This window comes from Maylandia zebra, linkage group LG7, assembly GCF_041146795.1.
Source record: "Maylandia zebra isolate NMK-2024a linkage group LG7, Mzebra_GT3a, whole genome shotgun sequence".
Classification (NCBI taxonomy): domain Eukaryota; kingdom Metazoa; phylum Chordata; class Actinopteri; order Cichliformes; family Cichlidae; genus Maylandia; species Maylandia zebra.
The window spans coordinates 33,389,598-33,407,354 of record NC_135173.1 but is presented as its reverse complement, the minus strand read 5'-3'; the positions used below and the strand labels follow the sequence as shown (position 1 = coordinate 33,407,354).

The 17,757-nt window shown below is 42.0% G+C and overlaps 2 protein-coding genes across 5 annotated transcripts in view; both read right to left on the bottom strand.

Annotated features, from left to right (window-relative positions):
* Positions 1-2,331: 2,331 nt before the first annotated feature.
* sowahb (sosondowah ankyrin repeat domain family member B) lies at positions 2,332-11,390 on the bottom strand. The gene is made up of 5 exons (XM_004538538.3): positions 9,231-11,390; positions 6,882-7,118; positions 6,264-6,643; positions 5,892-6,079; positions 2,332-5,679 (listed from the first exon to the last, which is right to left on the bottom strand). Exons 1-5 carry the CDS (start codon positions 11,269-11,271, stop codon positions 5,223-5,225), a joined length of 3,303 nt encoding a protein of 1,100 aa, XP_004538595.2. The 5' UTR covers positions 11,272-11,390; the 3' UTR covers positions 2,332-5,222.
* A 317-nt stretch (positions 11,391-11,707) lies between these two features.
* shroom3 (shroom family member 3) overlaps positions 11,708-17,757 on the bottom strand; it is a 78,681-nt gene continuing 72,631 nt past the window's right edge. For all 4 annotated transcript variants that reach the window (XM_076886266.1, XM_076886268.1, XM_076886267.1 and 1 more), the window contains one exon: positions 11,708-15,811. In XM_076886266.1, the coding sequence (XP_076742381.1) occupies positions 15,425-15,811 (387 nt within the window). In that variant the 3' untranslated portion in view covers positions 11,708-15,424. The remainder of the gene's footprint in view (positions 15,812-17,757) is intronic.

Genomic DNA, 17,757 nt, shown 5'->3' with positions numbered 1-17,757 from the left:
CAGTGTTATACCCAGAGCTGTCGGAGATCTTTGGCTTTGCTATAGAAGCAGTAAGGCGAGCTCCTGATGTCGTTTCAACACTAAAAATCAAAGTATAAGATATATTTGAAAGGTAACCTCTACCATCGTCATCTTGTTTCTGAACATTTTGGGTTGTTTTGTTTTTTTTGCCACATTCAAAAGCAAAGCCCAGGTGGGTCGCACTGACATGGTAAACATTAAAACGGGAAAAGGGTCCATTTTTCTTAAATATATGGTGACCTATGGGATAATCAGAGAAGGTACTGTTGGTGTAATAAATCACAAGCTCTGAGTCTGCTTCAGGGAAGCTTTTGCTAGGAGATCTTGGATCAACTATCTGTCCATTAGTACACTTGATATAGCTAGGGAAGGTTTCAGGATTTAAGATGAGCTGGTGGGGTGAATAGAGACGGGAAAGTAAAATAAAGTGCAGAAAACTGAGGTGCTTTAAAAGATGAAGACAGGTTTTCTTTGTGTTAGCTGGCTTGATGGAACCAACCTAAAACCCCACCATGGTTATCAACCTTCTTTGTTAACTCTGACTTTTTGTGATCTTTCTTACCGTCTCTCACGCTCACATAAAAGGAGAGCATCTCATCGATCATTTGACTCTTCTGGACAACACAGATGAAGTGAGTGCCATCTGCTTCAGCCAGAGATGTTCTCAAAGAAACCAGGAATGAAGATCTATTAACAGATGATATATCCACAAATAGACTGAATAATGTTCTATATTCAATTTTCCACAGCTGGAACTGTAGCAAACATGGCAGCAGACTGACTCAAGAATAAAAAACGTGCTTTCTGCACAACCAACTAAAGCGTGTAGTATCAGCAGGACCTAGCTCATCAGGTTGCAAAGATAAAACCTGTGACATAAACTACAAAGGCGGTTTGAAAACAACATTCAGAACACGTGCAACAAGATATTAGGAACAAAAAGACCCAGAGGACTGTGTTCTTGATCCCTTAAAACTTAAGACTATTTCAGCTGATTATCCCAGAATAAAAGGGTTCAGCATATTTAAGAGATTTCCCCTCCTCACTCCCCCCGCCCAGCTTATATTCTGTCCCAGAATCAGAACTTTGTAAAATGCTGTGAGAGCAAAGGCTGCACGGATTAGTTTTTACACATGTATGCACACAGATAAAAGGGAAGCAGCTCAAACAGAGATCTCCCACACATAAACCTGCAGCTTTGAAACAAGTCCAAACTAAAACGAGGGCCCTCCCCAGGTTTTCTTTTGTTTCTCGTGTGCTCTGTGCCTCTGGTGTCATTACAGGCCATTAACCTTTGTTCCCTGTATTGTCTCGAGCTCTCGGTTAGTCTCTGAGTTCTTGTAACTTCATCACATCAAAGGGCAGAACAGCGTCATGGTAGACGCACTGTTTCAGTCTCTCTGGCATTGGTGGACTTATTCTCCCTTTGTTTTGTTTCTGTTTTTTCCACCATCTTCCTCTTCCTGGACCTGGCTGCTGATGAGGGAGTGGAGAAAGCTGAAAATGATTACTTAAGTCACTGCTGCTAAAGGTGGTTCTACAAGCTGTTGAATCATGGGGTGTGCTTCATTTTTCACAGGTTAGGTTTACTGTAAGGATTTGGCACTTCACTGAGGGTTAAACTTTGGGCTGAAAAGCTTGGGAATGCATTAATGTCAAAGAAGAAACATGCCTGTGAGTTTATTTTGTCAAAATAAAAGTACCACTGATCCAAATGACGTCAATCTTAGCACCAAACTTACTCAAGTCCCCACCAACACACTTGCTGAGTTTAAATTTGGATAAACAGGAATGACGTAGGGAAGGACAAATGGAGCATGATTTCACAAATTTATAGTAAATAACTTTGGCAATAACATATCCCAGCTGGGTGTATTATGAGACACTGAAATGGAGTGGAATAATGCTACAGGTCAGACCGGTTATATAGGAAGGGACTTTCTGCTGCTGAGCTTGTTCAGACAAAAACCACACATACACTTACATACACACTTCTTTCTACTGAAATACCCACATTACATAATCTAAAAGTCATGTTTTGAATCCTCAAAGAGGATTTAAAAAAAAATTGCCTTTACAGCTACAAGAACAGCAGCACCCTGAACCCTGACTAATATTAATTTCCTTTAAGTCCGCATAATGTGACTGTTAAGCAGGTTTCAAGTCCCCATTACAGTCATACCCACCCAAACACAACAAAAACACAACAAATCAGGATTGAACATGCCCACAAGCATGAAGAACAGTCTTGAAACACAGAAACAGAAACCCTCACACCAATGTTTCACAAACACACTCCAGCATGCGATCTGACTTGCAGAATTTATATTTAATTGCAACATTTCAGACTCGACCTTCATCAGGCCTTTCAAATATAGATACAAAAAACATATATCCAACTGTGAAACATATTTAATATTCAGTGGCATTAAAAATATAATGTGCATCTGTCAAAGTAAACAACAGACAAATTTACAAACAAAACAGTCAAATGTAATGTACCCTGGTGGTTGTGAAAGGATAATACTTGTGCTTTTACATGTTTTACACCGCCTCAACTTCAAATTCCTCCTCAGCATTTTACAAATTCTCCATCAGTTTTTTTTTTTTAATTTCTTGAATAGTTTCTTGAGTTCCTCTGGAAGGTCTGCTAAGAAGCATTTAAAAAGGGTGTAACACAAAGTGTTTATGAGAGAAATTGTGATACTTGGTGGTGGTGCACATATAGCAAAATGTCAAAGATGTCCAGTACAAATTTTACATTTTTACTTGATAATTGTAAACTTTTTTTTCACATTTAACATTCACTCATTCATACAATCTGTTTTTTTGTAACGTTACATATTCACGATAGAAATTGGGTAAAATAATAATCAGTCTCACTTTGACAACTGATAAACTGAAAAGAAACAAAGTGGTGACATTGATTATACTTTGTCACAGTAATTAATATAAAAAATAATAATAATAATAATTTTGTCCCCTATCCACCAGCTACAACTTCAGTTCAACTGTGACAAAAGTATAAACAAATGCAGAAAAGTGTAAATTTAGATAAAAGTACAACTTTTCAAAGCTTTTCAGGGACTGTAGGAGAGAAAGTTAGCTAATGTTAACTGTTATTGACTACTTCAGGCTAATGAATATATGAGCAAGTATTAGCCATCTGAAGCTAATGGTCGCATCAAACCCTGGGGTCAGCCAAAATTAGCTCAACTAGTAGTAGTAGTCAGCTCAAGCAAATAGTTATATCAGGCTAGCAGCTGAAGTTAGCTGACAACAGCTACTATTAGCCACCTCAAGTTAATGTCATGCTAGACTAGTATCCAAAATTAACAGACATTGAATAGCAATAACAATTTCAAGCTAATGGTCATTACTAGGCTAGTAATCAAAATGACCTGATAATAGCCAATTTTAACCTTTTCAACCAAATATAACACTAAGCTAACAGCCAAAGTTAGCTGACATTAAATAGCCTTACCCACCTCAAGCCAGTGGTCATGTTAGACTAGCATTAGCAAGTGACATTAGTAATTTAAATTGACTACCAGTAGCTATGTCAAGCCAATGGTCACCAGTCAAAATTGGCAACCACTGAAAACCAAACTGCAGATGTTGACAACAACATAACATGAAAACAGTCAAATTAAAAAGGTGGAAAAAATAATGCAAATGTTAATTAAATGTGTAGATTATTGGCACTCAGAAAATACAGACAAAGTTGTAAGCTAAAGGAAGAATTTGACATTTTGGTATATGTGCTTATTTTTGTTAAACATTATTATGGGTTCATATCAACAACACAAATGCATACTCCCTAGGAGGCAGTTAATTTGTGCCAATCTAATTCACAAGTTGTTTTCCGAGTGACTTTAATTCTTGATTTGTCTACAATATCTTTATGAAGTCACACTAAACACTGGTTAAAAGAAAGAGGAGGGGGGGGGGGGGGGGGGAATCACTGAACAAACTGATGGATGATGTGTAAACAGCAGGAGGAATGTAAAACAGACATTAACAAAGCAGCGGTGTGTACTCCAAACTCTAAATAAGTATCAGTAAATGAATCACGGCTGAAACTGGAACTGTCTCTCCTGTTAGCCTGCAGCTTGTAAACGTACACCTTGTATGTTCTCCTGTCACAACTGCAAGATAATAAAGTCATGCTGAAAACCAGTCAAGCGCTCGCAGATCAGATCCCCGCTTAAACAATCGCATTCTTTAGATCATATTTCAGCTTCTTTGTGATACAATCTCTTGATAGGCATTCAAAGTCTGCCATGGAAACTCATGATTCTCTTTATTGCAGTTGTTTGGCCTGAGCTCAAGGTTTTGGCCTTCAAAAAACTAATCTCTCTTTTGTTATAATAAGAAGTGGTGAAATATTATACGGCATATTTATCCAGTTGGAGAGGCTTCCAACAATCAACAGCAGAAAAGGACCTACAAATGAGGCTTTAAAAGCAAAGCTCACAGCTGCTGTTGAAAGAGCTGATTTATCTGTTTATAGGGTTTTATAGTTCAGAAAGGTCTTCACAGAGGAGAGAGGAGGCAGTCAAGTCCTACATACCCTGAAAATGTGCAGTTCTATATATCCACTGTGAAGAAATCCTGTTTATCCTGTTGCATATTTTCAGTTTCACTGAAAGAAAGGGCGATTATTGGTATGACACTGCTCTTTATGTAAAACAAGATCATTCTTAAAAATGCGTGTTTAGGAACTACCAGCATTACCACCAGAGGGTGTGTTGAGTTTTTTTCTCCAAAAGAGGTTTAACCACTCCCCAGGCAGGTATTGAGGTTTTTTCACATGATGTCATGCAGTCATTGTCATGTCATTGTGTCTATTTAATACTTGTTTCTGTGTTAAATAGCTAGATAATTAATAAGGTGGTAACATTGACTGCTACTGTGAACACTGTAAAGTTATATTAAAGTGAATTATGCAGTGGCCTAATCAGCATGGCTTGTTCTTTTAATAGTTTCTGGCAGTTTTTGCTGGTTTCAGGAAAGGAAATATTTTTCACTACTGTATGAGAATCACTGCTGGTGCCCAAGCATATGACAAAGGAACAAGTGTGACAAACAGTTAGCTGCTTCTTAATCTCTGTCTTGGTAGTTTTTAAGACCCGCGGACCAGCTAGCTGTTCTGACTATTCCATGTTGCAAGACTCTTGAAACAAGCTTAACCCTGAAGTTTAAGCTGAGGAGTTCACCTGATTTGCTTGAAATCGTATTAACGATTTGTGTTTAAGCAACGCAGCGAGTGAGGTTGCCCGTTTCACCTTCGTTCTACTCGCAATTGTCAGCGGGCTCTCTCTTGAAGCTGAGGAGGCATGGTGACGCAGGTGGCGGCTTTGCTTCTGCTGCTGCTCCCAGCTGGTGTTTGCCATCTCGACACCTTTCTTTCCTGACATAACGTCCTGCATCGGCGCTGCGAGCAAGTGGAACATTTCCAGTGGCGCGTCGAGGCTCAGGTACTGCCATGGTCTCTTACCTGCCATGTCTCTCTGCTTCACATTAGCTTGGAACTTCTTGATTAGCAACCGAATGATGTTTTTGTGACCGTGCATGACAGCAATGTGGAGAGGCGTGTGACCGCTGTTAGACCTGGCGTTTACGTCGAAGGTAAGAGAGTGCTTTTCAATTCCATACCTGAAACCGAAAATGGATGATGGATGAGTGCCATTTATCATCTATAAACAATAAACACATTAAAGATTTTATAACGCTGCTGTCAACACAAGAGAGTCATGAGTGGGTCACTGGTCTACCTTCCACTATTAAACCTGAGCAGACAAAACTAGCACTAATCCGCACAAGTACTTCAGACGTTCCTAATTATAGGTCACAAGTTTGCTGCGTACCCTAGAGTGTTGAGGACTCGGTGGTCGCCGTGTTTGGCAATCCAGTGCAGTACAGTGAAGCCTGAGATGAAGTCTTTTTTGTTGAGGAGGGACGGTTCCTCTCTGAAGAGGGTGTAGATTTCCGGCCAGTTGCCCGCCGCCGCCTTAACCAGCCAGGTATGTTCCCTCGGCTCCAAAGGAACCAGCGACTGATGACAGGAGCACATAATTTTAATTAATGAAGCCTCATCGTGTATTATATGATATGTGTGGGGCAAAAGGAGAGTATAGGTTTAATAACCTATGCTGAAAGCATGTAACCTATGAACAGGTGAACAGTAATTAATACTTGTGATTATGTTAATCACAGTTGTTAGTTTTAATAAGTCTTACATGTCGACCGTGGTTGTCACGGTGGTTGGAGGAGGGCGAGGCTTCTGTAGATAGATTCATCTTTTCTCCTTTTGGCTCGTCCAGACTGGCGAGGCTGTGGCTTCGAGGCGGCGTGGAACAGGATGATAATGAGGAGCACGACAGATTGTGGCGGAGGCTGAGCGAGGAAGAAATCCGGTGGAGGCGGCTCCTCCGAGCCTCCTCGGTTCCTCTTCCTTCCCTTGCCTCCCCCTGAAGAATCTGGTCCAGGTCGGCTCCCATGCTGAGGGACATCCTTTGTTTGGTGCTCATCCGGTTGGTGGCACCAGGGCGTTGCCGCAGGTAAGGTGAAGAGACGGAGTCATCGCTTGACACTGCGTCTTCACGATCACAGAGATCACCTTTTAGACAGAGGGAAGCGTTCAGTGTGGTATAAATCATCGATTCCCACCCAGCGATAAAGGACACCAGGCGATGGTTATGGTGCAGGTGGGAAAGTAAAGGCAAGTTTGAAAAGATGTTACTTAAAATTTTGTTCCAATTAACCAATTTGAACATGAAAAACAGGGCTGATAAAGGACAGAAACTGCTGTTTTAAATGCTTAGAAGTGAATAGGGAACTTAAACTTCGGGTCAGACCTGTGGAAAGATAAAACGGCGCCACTCGGCCCGGAGAGGATTGGTTCTCGTTGAGCTGGTCAGTGGAGCGACGTAGCGGTGACAAACGAGCTGAGGGCTCCTGCTCGTCATAGAGCTGACCGGTGGAGCGATGCCAAGGCACTATTTTAGTGTCAGCACGACTCATCATGGAGTCCGACATACCCTCTTTGGTTTGTTTGACAGTTCCCTGGATTCTGGGCACGCCTACAGGCACACCTGTTTTCACGGAAATGTTACAGAGACAAGTCAACAGCTGGATTACCACTTTTGCTTAATGAACCTCGGGCAGAGGTGCATACACAGGAAACCCAAACTAAGGACGCCAGCTTATTTAAGTACATACTGTTCATTATGTGTCAGGCATGAGTTGGACTCTATTACTGAGATGAACTTTGACGTAGCTAAAATGTATGGAGGACCAAAACTGACAAAAATCTGTCATTCATAAATATAATAAATGTAATCATTTTCTTATCAATTTGCGAAAATGTACTATTAAAAGCCCCATAAGTGTGTCTCAGGCTATAATCACTTATTTTATGTTTTAAGTTTTAAATAAATAAAAGACTGTTGGATTAAATAAATAAAGCTTTAAAAAAAATTAAGTATCACTTCTGACTATTAAGCTGATCATTTTTTTAAATTTCTTTTTAAATTTACTCTTCTCCTACCAATTGAACAGTATGGAGGACCACAACTGTCAGAATCTTAAATGGCCTAAATGAATGACTAGCTCAGGAGTCTTTACTTAATTAAAAAAAAAATAAAACATCCCCTTGTGATTATGGTAAATGATATAGATCAAATATGATTTGTATAGTAACATTTTGTAACAAATAGAAGGACAATCTATCATTTTCACTTGTTTGTGTTAATATACTCTTCGGCCACTTTGTCAGGCACACTTGTTTAACTGCTTGTTAATACAAACATCTAATCAGTCAATCAAGTACAGCATGTAACATGTTTAAGCATGTAGAAACGGTAAAGTCGAGCTGTTGAAGATGAAACTGAGGATCAGAATGAGAAACAAAGGTGACTTAAGCGACTTTGAACGAGGCCGGTCTGAGTATTTCAATAACTGCTGATCTAGTGGGAGTAAATATCCAGTGAGCGGCGGTTCTCTGGGTGAAAATGCCTCGTTGATACCAGAGGTGAGAGGAGAATGACCAGAGTGTTTCAAGCTGATAGGAGGGCAACAGTAAGTCAGATAACAGCATGTTACAACCCAAGTATGCAGTATGCAGACACGTCAAACCTTGAAGCAGCGGCAGAACCAGAGTCATTCCCATCAGCTAAGAAAAAAAGAAACTTCACACAGGCACACTAAAATAGGATGAAATTAGAGGGGGATATCTTCCTGGCACAGTTAGGGCTCCTTAGTACCAACTGATTTTCATTTAAACCCTATGCCCTACCTGAGCATTGCTTGCCCTTCCCTTTATCACCACAATGTTCTTATCTTCTGATGGATACTTCCAGCAGGATAATGGACCGTGTCACAAAACTCATTTTCTAATATATAACTGTACTCAAATTGCCTCACTCATCACCAGACCAATCCAACAGAGAACCTTTGGGATGCGGTGAAATCGGAAATTCACATCATGGATGTGCAACTGACAGTTCTGCAGCAACTGTGTGATGTCATCGTGCCAGTGTGAACTGAAATCTCTGAGGAAAGTTTGCAGCACCTTTTTCGATCTCAGCCATTAAAAATTCAAGCAGCTCTGAAGGGTCTGGCCCAGGTGTACCTAATAAAGTGGCCGTGAGTAATTTTACAATAATAATTTCTAAAATGTAACAAACAAAAGCAAATGTATTAGGTAATGAAATAAATTAAACATCAATAAATGAATAAATACACAGATCTAGATGCTTGTTTACATACATATAAGTTTTTCATGTGTCACATAAGAGCTTGACTTTTTCATCCAGTGAAAAGTGAAAATTCATAATGTAATTAAATGCACCAAAATTAATATTAAAAATAAATAGAGGCAATAATCTATAAACTGTGACATAAGTTGATATTTCTTTATTTTATTTTGTATTGAACTTTCAGCTATATTGATTTTTAAACTGATTTAGTAGTCATTTATTTTGACATATTCATTTAATTTCATTTACTTTCTGCATTAGTTTCCACATTTCTGCCTGTGTATGACAGTGAGGAGGTTCTCCTGAGAACATTTATCGCTGACAAAGTCAGGGGGAGTCATTGAGACCGGGGAAAGAGTGATTTTGATGGGGGACCATTTTCAGTGGTGGATTAATACTGACAAGCTTCTAACCAGCTAACATTAACAAAAAGACCTGCTAGCGTACCTGCTCTGATCTGCAGATCCGAGGAGCTGCTGGTCCATCCCAATTCTCTGGTGGAGTTAGACGCCGGCCACTTGGTGCTGTGGAAGCCGCCAGCGGACGAGGGCGAGTAGATGCTGCTGTGGCTGGACGACATCAACGGTCCGTCGCTCTGATTGGTCCCTGGTTTGGGTTCCCTTGAGAGTGGTGAGTATTGGTGGCCCTGCTGGATGTTGTGGTGGAGTGCCGTCTCCAAAGGCAGGCTGCGTCTGGTGGTCTCGCCCAGTTCCAGCCTAGGGCCTGCAGTTTCCTCCCTCAAACCTAGATAGTGAGGGCTGAGCTTTTCCCCTTCAGCGCCCTGGATGTAAATCTGTGGGACAGATGAAGGTGCAGGCGTGTCTATGATGCATGGCGATGAGGAAGACATGGCCCTCACTGTGTCACCGAGCGGCACATTCAGTGGCCACGCTCCTCCTCCTGAACCTCGCCTCATGGGGACCTCCTCTACGTCATCTTCATCATAACTCACAGCAGTTTTATAGCTCTGTCTGTGCTTCAAACGCCTTTGGGTGAGCTGTGGAGGCACAGGAGGCTCCTGATGAAGACCACCTTCTGGAGGCTGGGGCCCCCTTCTGAGGGCCTCAGTACCCTGAATGTAACTCCTCTGGACTGAGGAAGGAGCAGGCGTAACCCTCCCCGGGGCACTGAGTGGAACACTAGGGGGCCGCGCTCCTGCTGCTGAACCCTTCGTCACTATGACCTCCTCTTCATCATCTTGGCTCACAGCAGTTTTGTAGCTTGGCCTGTTTCTTGCTCTTCGGTGGGCATGCTGAGGGTGAACATCCCCCTCTGGCTGCTTCCTCCCTGTGAGGACCTCAGGGCCCGGGCTGGTTTCTCTATGAGGAGATGCAGGTGTGACACCAGGAAGTGGACCAAAACCCCCTCTCAGCTCTCCCCCTTTAGATGCCTGATCTGGGGCAGGAGGTGTAGGCAGACTGGGTGTCTTTAGCTGTGGTTTCTGTGGGATGTGACTCACCGTCTGTGCTGACACTGGTCGCACAGAGTGGTCAGGTGCGCTGTGTGCCTGCTGCTGTCTCAGGTCAAAGTTGCTGTTATTCGGAATGACCCTAGTTGGACTCCGAGGGGTGAGCATTTGCCCCTCAGTACCCTGACTGTAACTCTTCTGGCCTGAAGAAGGAGCAGGCGTGACCCTCCCCGGGGCATTGAGCAGAGCGCTCGGGGGCCGCGTTCCTCCTGCTGAAATCTGCGTCACTGTGATCTCCTCCTCTTTCTCCTCTTCATCATCTTGGCTCACAGCAGTTTTGTAGCTTGGCCTGTTTCCCGCCCGTCGGGGGGCACGCTGAGCATGAACACCCACTTCTGGCTGCCTCTGCCCTGTGAGGACCTCTGACCCCGGGCTGGTTGCTCTGTGAGGAGGTGCAGGTGTGACACCAGGAGGTGGACCAAAACCCACTCTCCGCTGCCCCTGCCCCACTTTAGAAGCCTGATCGAGAGCAGGAGGCGTGGGCAGACTTGGTGTCTTCAGCTGTGGTGTCTGTGGGCTGTGACTCACTACCTGTGCTGTCACTGGTTGTATAGACTGGTGTACCTGCTGCTGCCTCAGGTTTAAATTCTCCTGCACGCTGTTGTTGTTGGTCAGGACGAGGCCAGCCACAGGTAGGATTGTTTTCGTTGCAGTTTCTCCCGACGGGGCGGGTGCAGTCGCTTCTTTCTGCTGCGGTTTCTGTCGCGGCTTGTTAGGAGCGGCAGTTTCGGCGTTCTTCCCGACCGGGACGCACGGAGGGTCGGAGGAGCCCACTTCAGCCCCCTTACCTGGGACATATCCTCTGAACTTCTTCCTGAGGATCACATGAGACACTCCGTCCAGCTGTTTGACGGTGGCCACGGAGTTGACGAACTTCTTGAAGAGCTCTCGGTTTCGGTCCTGGTCCGCATGATCCCGAATGAAGTTTTTGAAGTGCAGAACCAGGTCGGAGTTTTTCACTGTGCCTCCGCGGCTCTGGAGGAACACCAGCACCGCGTCCTGAGTGAACTCCGAGGCCATTGCGCTCCGATTAGTGCCTTATGCAGCTCCTCTCTTTCTCTCCCGCCCTGTTAGTCCCAAAGGTCAGGAGCTGTTTCTGTCAGACCAGAATAAACTCCGCCCACCCCAGGTATTTAACCGCATTCTCACCTGCTGCATCCCCGCAGGTAACCCGGATGTGTGTTGAGGATCTAAATGAAGTGAAGATGTGAGCTCCTATTTCAGGAAGCAAATGTGCAGTAAAGCCGTGATAATAATCATGTGTTTATAGCACTGCAGACAGGGAAGCGCTAAAACTTCAGCAGGTTTCTGTAAAAGGTCCGAGAGCTCGCCTGCTGCTGTTTTACATCATTTAAATATCCCGATTCTTTCTAACTTTATTTCCACTGCAGTGATGATATTCATCTATATGTGTGTGCGTGTGTGCAGGTCAACAGGATGAGAAGAAAGAGTCTGATAGTATTTACAAAAACATTTATTTAGCAAAAAAAAAGTTGTTACTTTTTATTTATTGTTCTTAAGTCTTTCAGAAAACAAACATTGAATTTCATTCAACAATAAACCAGAATCTTTTCGAGATATTCTTTAGTGCCTCTGAAAATAAACAGTAATCAACAGTACAACTGGGGTTATAGAGGAGGGCATGCGGCAGTGTGTGTGTGTTGTACTGCTTGGAGAATATTTAAAAGGTGCTCTCAAAACTAAACACGTAGGCGTGGAATAAAAGTCAAAAACCCGCCACTGATCAGAAGCAAATAAATATCATATACTGCAGAAATGAAACCATTCGGAGTCTGTATGAAGGGACGGGAAGCCAAATGGTGCCTGTTATACAGCAAGGTGAGAAAAGTTTATAAACCTGATCCTCCAATGAGTCACAGAGGACCTATGGAAGCCTAGATATGACAAAAATGTATCAAACAAAGAAAAAATGTAAGGATTAAAAATAAAAAGGTCACCATTTTGCACTTGTTTCCTTTTGTACTTTACTCACCTGACAACACATTTTCTGTGTTTAAAAAAAAAAATTACCTAAATTTATTTAAGTAAGAAGTCAGTGGGGTCAACTGAAACAGAATTAAAGGGACACACCACCAATTTTAAGTCAGTTTTACCACCATAATGTTTTAAATCTGAACATCTCTGTTCAGGTACGTGTGTAAACACAGCTTGAGAAATAATCTCAGTGAGTAACCAAACTCATATTTCAAATTTTTCCAGGGACGCCTGGCTTCAAAGGCCAAAAAAGTTCAGGTCCTACATCCTGACAGTTTTAGATTAACAATTAAAAAAAAACAGCCACCAGTTGAATTTGTGTCAAAACGTCAGCACAGGGATGTTGGATTCGACACAGAGTAAGGCTACGGGTATTTTCGGTATCAGGCAGAGAGGGAGAAAGAGCTGAGGTTAAATGACATACTACGATGCCTCCTCCACCTAAATGAGGTGTTTTATGTTATGTCCAACTGCGAGGAGGCCTGGTTCAGACCCGGGATGCACTGGAGAGATTAGATGTCTTGGCTAATAGAAGAGCTGGAGGAGGGGGCCAGGGAGAGGAGAGCTCAGACTGCTACTCCCACAGCCTGCACTCAGATAAGTGGCAGAAAACGAATGAATGGATGGATAAGAGAAGAAACTGATGCACAGGCAAATCTGGCATCTAAAGGTTTTACAGTGTGGGTCTTTCTTTTCTCTGAGAGAGCTGGACTGAAAGGAGTTTAAAAATATGTTTCTCAGTTTTCTATGAAACTGAAAGTCGTTCTGAAAGAAGGATAATTAAAATAAAATGTCATGTTACATAGTGGGAAACATATTGTTAATTTAAAGGTTTCCTGGAACTGAAAATGTTTCTATAAATGATCCGAAAGTTAGAACATTACAACCTCTCAACTGTAAAGGTTTGCTTCTTCTCAGCACCACAAAGTTAAATATCTTTGGGTTATTTTTCCGATTATTCTTTTTTAAGTTGATATCTGTTGGAAATCAGTGGATTTTAAGGTGACTACTGTAGCTGGCAACATTTCTGACATAAAAACCCCCTCCAAAGTCCAAAATTGAACCAAGATGAAATCTGGAAGAAATCTCAGCCTGTGAAAGTCTTTGGAATCGTGAAGCGTCAGACTTGATGAGAGGCATACGACAGTGTTTATGGGTCAGTGTGATTTCTGCTGCAAACAGCAGTGGGACTGCTACAAAGTGCTACAAGCTGCAGATGTGCAGACAGCAGTGGCAGTAGTTGTGTTACAGTTTAACATGACAGTGACGATTACAGTTCGTCTTCAGGATTTTTTTGCTTTCTGTCCAGTGAAACGAGATCATAGTCCCTCTGATTTTGGTGTTCATTAAGGTTAAGGTGATGTGAGAGTGAGGCAGGCTCTGTGGAAAGATGGAGAAGATGATGATCTTTTAAAGATGGTGGTGCTTTCTCTTTGGGAGGTAACTGCTCACGTGCACCAGCTATCAGATAGAAAGACCTCATGGAGGAAGGTCTGAATGTTTGAGGCTCCTGAAAGTATCACCAGTCAGTTAAAGGACAATTCCAGTGTAGTAATATTTAATTTACCTCCATATGATTTATTCTTGGGCTCTACTAGAGTAGCTTTGCATAATTCACAGTTTAAAATAATCTTTATTTGTCTTATACTGGGGCAACTCTGCCTGTAACAAGTGGATTTAGCTCTTTCTCTTGCAACAACTGCAGGTGGTGGAGTTTAAGCCCATCTAAACAAAGGATAACACCCTTTACAGAGAAGCAGCTGAATGAAATCAGAATAGAAAAGCAAGGAGATTGTCCACTAGTAACTATACCATGGATGGTATATTAACTATACTAACCCTAACCTGAGTACACATAGTCTACAGGGTTTTTCATTGCTCTATTTTGTGCATTCTCCTCCTGCCCTGACCTGGAAATCAGTCTAACAGAACCATCTTGAAGAATGTCCCAGTTTCTAAAAAACATCTGGAGGTCAGAGCAGAGTGAGGATACACAAGTGTTTTATGCCTGAAAGCTCCACACTGAAGCATTCATTCATAAATCCAGCGTGTTATTTTCCTGTTCTTTCTATGTGTTTCTGCTTCAGTGTTTTTTATGTAATTGGCTATGACCCGTTTTCTGTAGCCACCGTGGTGTCACATGTTTTGAAGCTTTGATTTTTTTTTTTGACTGAGCCCATAAACTCATCAGGAAAATGTTTACACAGGTCTCAGCAGTTTTAAGGCACTTGTGTGTTGACATTACTTTTTAAACCTGGAAGCTACGTCTGTCTTTTGTGTGTCTTTGTGTGTCTCGTTGTGGTTTTACTTCCACTTTTGAGATTGCCTGCCCTGCACTCATGAGTTTCACCTGTGTGTGACTGTTCCCACCTGTGCCTCAGGACTATATACATTTGAGTGTGTATAAATAGTCCTGTTTGTCTCTTCATCTACCTCGCATTACTTGCACTTCCAGCACTCCTTTTTTTGTGGATTTTTTTTGATAAGAAAATGAAGGCTTGCTGTGTAAAATACATCAGTATGAACTATATGCCACATTTCATGTGTAACGCTTTAAAGCAGCAGTGCCTCATTTTGTTCTTCCCCTTTCTTTGTGTCTCTTCCTCACTTTCTCTTTTCGGTTCTCTGGTGGAAGGAACTAAAATGCAAGAAGAAGAGGTGAGGAAGTACAAACTGAGAAATGGGTAAGAAGGATATGTGTGGGAAACACTGGGTATCCCGTCTTTATGACACCATACAGATCCCAGAGTAGAAAAACCTATGTGAAAGTGAAACTTTGGCCATGTTTAATCCATCACTGAAGCAGGATATATATAACAAGACCCCCCCCCCAAAAAAAGCAGAAGAGGTCTAAGTGTTTAAAAAAATGGAGAAAATCATCCACCATGCTGGAATTGTCCTTTGAAGGATTTGATGATAAACTTTCCTGGTAATCCTCTGACCTTAAAATCACTCAACCAGCAGAGTGTGGTTAGAAATATTGTCTAGTTGCTGGCGTTGAGGTGAACAGAGGCCTAATGTGCAGTCAGGCGTGAACAGAAAGAGGCACATTAAAGGCTTTTCTTCATGTGTGAAGTCTGCATAGTCAATTCAAAATGGGCGGAGCCTGTTTTGGGGCATCCTTCGTGTAAAGCTCCTTCAGTTTTTATGGTGCTACCTGTCCTTCGTGTTCATGATGTCACAGTGATGTCACAGTGGTAGATCTGACCACGTGGCTAGGGCTTATAATTGCAGCGGGTGGAAGCAGTGGTGGAAACAAAGAAGAGCAGGGCACGGGGCTTGCTGCGGGCCAGCCGTTGGCCTCTGCCAGCTCTGCTGGTAGGCTCTCGGCCAATCGCGTCAGCTGCTCCTCTCCCCGTCGTATGAGGTCGTCCAGGTGTCGCTGGCGGATCAGAAGGGAGGGCTTGGTGCTGACGAAGCGCCGGTAGTCTTGGAGTTGGGGTTCGCTGAGGTAACTGGACAGGATGGCGTGTACCACGCGCTGCCGCCGGTCCAGGTTCTCCTTCAGCTCTCGAGCGTCTTCGGTTTGGCGAAGGAGGAGAGAGCGCTTGTGATTAAGGGAGTCCTGAGGAAGAGGAAAACAAACACATATATCAAACACATACATCTATATATCTTCTTTGAAGGCTAGCTCTGTGGTCGGCATGAAGCTGGACACTCTGGTGACAGTGGCAGAGAAAAGGACATTAAAGAAACTGCTGGACATTATGAACAATGCTGGGCATCCTCTGCACACGGCCATAAACAATCAGAAGAGTCTGTTCAGTGACAGGTTGCTTCTCCCCAAGACAAGAACTAACAGACTTAAAAACTCCTTTGTCCCACACGCCATCAGACTGTTTAACTCCTCTCTGGAGGGGAGAGGGAGGAGAAACAGGAGGACAAAGGAGGGGGGAACAACTAAGCTGTAGTGCCTCTTCACCTCACTGTACAATACCTTGTGCAATACTTTTTGTAAATAGTCAACAGTGCAATAGACTCAATACTTGAAATGTGCAATTCACTTGTATTTTTATTTTTTATTCCTATTTATTCTATTTATCCCCTTTGTATATTTTATTTATATTTGTCTCTGTATTTATATATATATATGTGTGTGTGTGTGTGTGTGTGTGTGTGTGTATATATATATATATATATATATATATAACAATTCTGTAACTGTAACTTCGGTCGTTGCTGTGCTTTTTTTGGAAGTCGAATTTCCCAGAGGAACCCACCCGAGGGATTAATAAAGTTCTATCTTATCTTATCTTATCTTATCTTGTTTATATATTTCAAAATCACATGCCAATAATGCTCGTCCTCGCTCTCCTGTAGCTTGCATTTTTTCCTGTTTATTTGTTGCCTCTCCACAAGGAAGGGAGTTCTTTCTCCCTACAGTCCCCAAGTGCTTGCTCACAGTGGATCTCCTGATTATTGGGGTTTTCTTTCCAGTGTTGCAGTCTTTACCTTATCTTTACCAAATGCTTTGAGAGGACTGTTGTTATACAAAGAAATTGTCTCTAATAACTGCTGTGTTTGTGTTACCTGGGGATATGAACTTAATGCAATAAGACATTGCGACTTAATTCTTTAAATCACTACCATGTACTTTATAACAGTGGCACTGGGTAAACAAGTGGATAGTACTTCAGCTCCCCCTTGTGGCTACAGATGGGAAAACTTCTTTCTTTTACAAAGTGTTCTTAAACGTGACTGCAAAAAAAAAAAAAAAGCTCATTAAAGTATTCATAAACAACCGATAAGATGTATAAAATCAACTGTTTGATCTTCTTAAAAAAACAACCACTGAACACAACTGACTGCTTTTATAACACATTTACCAGAATTGGTCTGAGTTTGAGGCCAGGGCAGCAGATAACCACGAGGTAAAAGTTAATATTTCATCTTTGAGTTGACTCAAAAGTTTAGACCTATTATGTCGTCGGGTGAGAGCAGATAAAGATACAGCAAACATTAACAGAGTCAAACATCGATTGTCTTCACTGATTCAAGCTCATTTTTTTTCCTGTGTGCTCCTTTGTTCAGAAAAAGGGGTTGAAATAAACTCTCATATATCAAAATATTTGGGACTGAAATCTTTGTTGGGACTATTTTTAATATCTGAGATGATACAGACACGGCTTAAGTCATACAGCAGAACTGCACACTATTGAGATCAGGGTTATTAAACACAATTATTCACAGACCTTCCAAAAAAATGAAGAAACTTTTTTTTATATATAATTTGGACTGTCTTCCTTTGACTCTATTGAATTTGAAAGCATGCAGGTAAAGGGAAACAAATAATAAGGAAAACAGCAGGGAGGCAGATAGTGTGGTGCAAAAGTTAAAGTCCCTTTCACTGTCAGTTTTGGTCCTATAGAGGACCAAAACTGACAATATCAGGATTCTGATAAATATTTATATGTATTTAAAATAGTCAAAAATGTAACTAAATATAGAAATTAATTCATAAAATCTGGCAGAAATTTACCATCTTGTTTCAGTTTAGCTTTGTGTTACTTT